The 5,857-nt window shown below is 41.2% G+C and overlaps 1 protein-coding gene across 1 annotated transcript; it reads left to right on the forward strand.

Moving 5' to 3' along the window:
* The first annotated feature begins 253 nt into the window (after positions 1-253).
* Positions 254-5,466, forward strand: cabp5a (calcium binding protein 5a). The gene is made up of 6 exons (XM_018749798.1): positions 254-301; positions 1,251-1,281; positions 1,559-1,702; positions 4,004-4,113; positions 4,864-5,011; positions 5,438-5,466. The coding sequence occupies exons 1-6, from the start codon at positions 254-256 to the stop codon at positions 5,464-5,466; spliced, it is 510 nt and encodes a 169-aa protein (XP_018605314.1).
* Positions 5,467-5,857: the final 391 nt, after the last annotated feature.

A 5,857-nucleotide genomic window follows, 5' to 3' on the forward strand; every position in this document is an offset into this window, starting at 1 on the left:
GTGCAAATAAGGAAAGCAAGATGTGACATCCACGTTCTTATTTTGTAGGTGAAACAGGAGTGAGACTTGGGCTGAACTCTCACTGACGTGCCTGTAGCTGGGACTCAGACACGCAGCAGAAGCACACATATGCAGTAGAGTAGAGAGTAGAGCCCAGCCACACACACACACACACTCTCCCTCTCTCTCTCTCTCTCACACACACACACACACACACACACACAGACTCTTTGCAAACTCCTCTTCCTCCACCATGAGCTTTGGAGAAGCGTGCATCTTCCTGAGAGGAGGCAAGAACATCGTAAGTGTCTTGCTTTCCCTGCTCGTGTAGTGTGTGTCCTCAATGTCCGCGGAGCGCGCTGTTGAGAGGAGGGCGTCAACTTCAGCTCGTAATAAGGATTGCTATAATATTACAAAAGGGATTTTGAATGCTGATCCTCAAATAAAGGAACTGGATCGATTATTTCCAAAAAGTGTTTCAATACTCTTGCTTTCGGCAGGTCTCGCTATAAAGACATTGAACCCGAGTTCAAATGGTCTAGAACTGAATTGGAGTACAATTAATGTCAACAGCAAAAGATAAAGATTCTGATTCTTTCCCTTTTTACTGATGAATAAATGAAATAATAAAATACAGTAAAAATGGGCAAAAGGAGAACAGAGAACCAGGGTTGGATTCTGTGTGTCGCTCTTTAATTCATGGATTTCATACACGAATTTGAATTTTGGCATTTTCTATATGTGCCAATGTACTATTTACTACACAATTTATTCACTTCTTGTCAAGTATTTTATCATCTAATGATGCACATGTGGGCCAATGTCTGTGTTTTACCCTCATTGTACTAGTTATGCTTCTGGTGGCCAAACTGCAGCCTCTTCCTTATTCCCCACATGGGCAATAATAACATTAAACATTATTCCTCTTACAAGAGTTTTATTCAGTAATTTTTATTTTTTCTCCTGCAGAATATCATATGATAGAGATTTAAAATCTGGCTGTATGTTTGATGTACCAGAAAAAAAAAAGAATATTTACCGTCCAATCTGTGTATTTGTGTGCTTTTCCGTGTTCTTATGTAACATAGTGATACTGTGTCTGGGTTATTGAACACCTTTTTTTTTCACTTTTCTCATGTACTTACACCATAAAATTGTAATTTCTTAAAATTTTAATTAAGTACTAAACTTGTTTCGTGAAAATAAGGACTTGTTAAATTGTTAATTGTTAATTTCATGTTATATTCCAGGAAAGGGAACTAGCAGATGATGAAATTGAAGGTAAAATCTTTCTTTTTTTCGATTTATTTTTTTTTATTCATTTTCTGATAATTGTTCCATGCAAAAAAACTGCTTGTTGTCTGCTGATAAAAATACTCTAATGGGCGTCCTTGTGTGAGCCGTTTGAACGCATTATTTGGACATGGTGTGGCTGTCTCTCCACGTTGGCCCAGCAGCGGAGATGAGGCAGTGGCGATGTCGGAACTGTCCTGTCCTCTATTGATCTCACTCCAGCCTCACTGGCCAACACTGAGTCACTCCCTGTCGCCCCATGCAGAGCTGCGGGAGGCTTTTGACGAGTTTGACAAGGACAAGGACGGCCTGATCAGCTGCAAGGATCTGGGCAACTTGATGAGGACGATGGGCTACATGCCCACCGAGATGGAGCTCATCGAACTGAGCCAGAACATCAACATGAATTGTGAGTTCATACAGTCAACGCATTAGTACAGAAATGTGTAGCAGCCAAAACGATCTGTTTCTTAAAGCAGTAAACAAAAGTAATGTCTACCGTGATCTGTGAACGGCACACTGAGGGACTGTCAGGGTCTTGGACTGTTCTAGACTGCTGTCCCTTTGAGCTACTCCAGAAAAGGTCATCCACTCGGGACGAAAATGTCTACTGACTTTGACCTTTCGATGTATTTCCAATTCAATGAATCTCTGAGAAGATGTAACAGTGTATATATAATCCATCCATCCATCCATCTTCTAGGCCACTTAGACCTTCTAGGGTCGTAGTGGCAATAGGGAGAGCAGAGAAGGCCAGGTGTCCCTGTCCCTCACGAGTTCCTCCAGCTTACCCTGGGGGATCCCCAGCCACTCCCAGGACAACTGGAAGATGTAATCTTCGCAGTGTGTCCTGGGCTGACCTCGGGGTCTCGTCCCGGTTGGCCAGCCCGATATACTTCCGAAGGGAGGCGCCCAGGGGACATCCGTACCAGATGCCCAAACCACCTCAACTGGCTCTTCTCAATGCGGAGGAGTAGCGGCTCTACTCCGAGTTCCTCCCGTATGGCCAAATTCCTCACCCGATCACGGAGAGTGAAAACTCATTTCAGCCGCTTGTATCTGCGATCCTATTCTTTCGGTCATTACCCAAAGTTCATGACCATAGGTGAAGGTAGGGACGTAGATCGACCGGTAAATGGAGAGATTCGCCTTATGGCTCAGCTCCCCCTTCACCACTACAGTCCGGACAGATTCTCTCCTCTTACCTGGAGGAGGCATACCATCCTTTTCTGTATATATAATATACAGTGTAAATATTATTATGTAAATAATGTACAGCCATGACTGAAATGCTTTACCATATGAGATGCATCAACTTTGGACTAATTGAACTGTCCCAACATGCAGCAGTAGTGTTAGTTCAAAAAAGACAGATGAAAGGAATAACCATAAATGCATGATGATGTATGTTCATTTATGTTGTGACAATCTCTCCATGTTTTATATGACAAATAAAGTGAAGGGTGATGTTAACAGCCACTGTTAACAGTTAATTGTTAACAAATTACATGTAACTTTACTCTCAACAAATCATTACATAATGTCTGAATTCTGAGTAAAAAGGGGAAAGTCGCAAAGTAATACATAATTTTAATTGTTCATATTTTACGTGAACAATGAAAAATATGTGAAAGCAAATGTATTCCTTCGAATTATTCTGAGGTTTTTGCTATCCAAAACAAATGTGCTGCCACTTCCTTTAAAGTGTTAAATTAGCTCTAAATTTAACTACAGGAAAACACACGAGATGTCAGCAGACCAGCATTTCACTTTTTAAAAAAGTATTTTGCAATATTTAAAATCTCCAGTGAGGATACTCTTCATCGGTACCTGATATAATTAAGTATCTTGTTTTTTATTTATTTTATTTTATTTGACAGCTCGGGGTCACAACGATATACAGGTACAGCGAGGGACTGCAAATATATCGACATTAGCAGTTTTTATTTCAGCCATATTTCCAGATTTAAACAATAACAAAACATGATATTACAAAAATAGCTAACAATTAAGATTTTTTTTATTGATGAATACTAGTGTGGAATTTTAGATGGCAAAACATATATTTGCTGCAGTGTTTATGAACACCTTGCTCATTTAAAAATATTTTCGTAATGCAAAAACCTCAAACAATGTCTAGCCTATATAGCCGTACATAGAAAATAAAACTGTACGTAAAAATCCGCACTGGAGCGCACATTAGTAACCAGCATAGTCATGTTTATTTCCATCAGTACGGAATGAATAGTAACTTTCAAAACAATCACAAACAAGTTTAGTCTTTTTGTCTTTTCTTTATGTATTTGAAGAACTGAAGCGACACTACGTTTTCGTTACTTTATTTCCGTTACTTTACGTCTGCTGAATAAAGTAACGTAAACGCAACGTCAGCTACACTAGTAGCTACGCAAGTTCTTGTAAGTACACTTACATGTAGTTGTAGAGTAACACATTCATAAACTTTTCAATAGTTAACAGCTTATGCAAAAAATATCGTCAATTTATTCCTGGAAAAAATTACAAGAAACTAATTGGAACTAAGTTGGAAAATCTTTTATATTCTTGTAAGAAGTGTTTAATAAATTTCAGTGCTCTTTTCTTCTGCGCTCTTTCCATGGGGAAAATTTACATCACATCCTAACTGGGAGTCTGGCCAGGGCTTGATGGTCAGTTCCTCTAATCTCCAGACTCTCTTCCCATTTTCTTCCAGTGGGAGGGAGGGTGGATTTTGAGGACTTTGTGGAATTAATGGCCCCAAAGCTCCTTGCTGAAACCGCCGGGATGATTGGAGTCAAGGAGTTGAGAGACGCCTTCAAAGAGGTGAGAAGGACGAATAACAAGGCGGAGCAGCAGTCACATTAGTTTAGGGTTGAAAATGAAGGGCAGCTGCTGGCAAAGTGGTTGGCGCTGCCACCTTTGGGCTCAGAGGTTGTAGGTTCAGATCCCACCTCCAGTTGTGATACCCTTGAGCAAGGTACTTATATTTATTTATTTAGCAGACACTTTTCTCCAAAGCAACTTCCAATGAGCTCTATGTAGTGTTATCAGCCCACACACCTTATTCACCGTGGTCAGTTACACTGCTTGATACACTACTTGCAATGGGTCACTCATCCATACATCAGTGGAACACACACACACTCTCTGTCACTCACACACTATGGGGGAACCTGAACAGCATGTCTTTGGAGTGTGGGAGGAAACCAGAGCATACTCAGGGCAAACATGCAAACTCCCCACAGACTGAGTAGGGATCAAACCCACATCCTCTCGCACCACCCAGGAACTGTGAGACAGCAGCGCTGTTCGCTGTGCCACTGTGCCTACTTACCCTAAACCGCTCTAGTAAAATTACCCAGCTGCATAAATGGATAAATAATTGTAAGCAGATTAACACTGTCAGTTGCTCTGGAGTACAGTGTCAGATAAATGAATGAAAGTAAAAAAGAGAGCGAGACTATGGTTTCTTCATCTAAGGCCTGTTTCAAACAACGTTCTCCCCGATGTATCCACTTGGGTCTACTTCATGTCTCTGAAATGTGTCCATGCCCTCATTCTTGATGGTTGCAGTTTGACATGGATGGGGACGGAGCAATAACAACCGAGGAGCTGCGCTGCGCCATGACCAAGCTGATGGGAGAACACATGAGCCGCCGAGAGATCGACGCCGTGGTGAAAGAGGCCGACAACAACGGGGACGGGACAGTAGACTTTGAGGGTGAGAATTGAAGACAAAGACACACCCTGGGGCACGAGCAGGCAGCCCTCACAGACACACACTCCTGGTGTCAGAGTCATTTCAGCTTTGCTTGGTATAAACTTTATGTGCTGCTTGACAAATCCAAAGACTCCAGACAGCAGGCTGGATGTAGATTTTGATTAAAGAAGCGAATTTCCAGAAACTGAATTGCATTAGATGTAAAATGTGCATGAAACTGATTTCCCAGCTCTGTGTAGAATTTAAAAAAGCACCGAACACACATGTAGCTCTACAGAGCTGTATTCAGAGTTCGGAATAGTCTCTCAGGAACATTTATTTCCATAAAAATACATGGCCACATTGCTAGATACAAAGGTATTAGGATGCATTAATTTATGTAAATTACAGAGAAGTTTATTCGCTTTGATTTTCTTCCATACACAGAATTTGTGAAAATGATGTCTCGCCAGTGAAAGAGCAAAGGACGAGAAGGTAGAAGAAGAAAATGATGTGGAGCGAGGAGAAGACACAGCTCAATATATGGAACCGATTAGTCTAATTCACTGGACGTGGATACACGGATTTACAGTTGTTTGTGACTCTCCCTTTTGAAGGAAATCATCTTATGACAGTATGTGTGTGAAACGTTTTTGTCCCGTTCTCTCTTCCGTACCTCCCAACAATACCTGACGCTCGCTGTATGAGCTCATCTCACTTTTGAACTCTGTATCACTTGTACAGTGCTGAAAAATATCAATAAACGAGATGAAAAATATGGAAACGGGTATGTCATGCTGTATCTCTCAGGGGTCATAATCTCCTCCCAGACTGGTGAAAACACATGTACGTGTATTCATTTAGCAG

Source organism: Scleropages formosus, chromosome 20 (genome assembly GCF_900964775.1).
Source record: "Scleropages formosus chromosome 20, fSclFor1.1, whole genome shotgun sequence".
Taxonomy (NCBI): Eukaryota; Metazoa; Chordata; class Actinopteri; order Osteoglossiformes; family Osteoglossidae; genus Scleropages; species Scleropages formosus.

Excerpts from the sequence above, each read along its gene's own strand:
- cabp5a (XM_018749798.1), top strand. The coding sequence starts at position 254 with ATGAGCTTTGGAGAAGCGTGCATCTTCCTGAGAGGAGGCAAGAACATC. Across the intron at positions 302-1,250 it reads TGAGAGGAGGCAAGAACATC|GAAAGGGAACTAGCAGATGA; the intron begins GTAAGTGTCTTG and ends GTTATATTCCAG. Across the intron at positions 1,282-1,558 it reads AGCAGATGATGAAATTGAAG|AGCTGCGGGAGGCTTTTGAC; the intron begins GTAAAATCTTTC and ends CGCCCCATGCAG.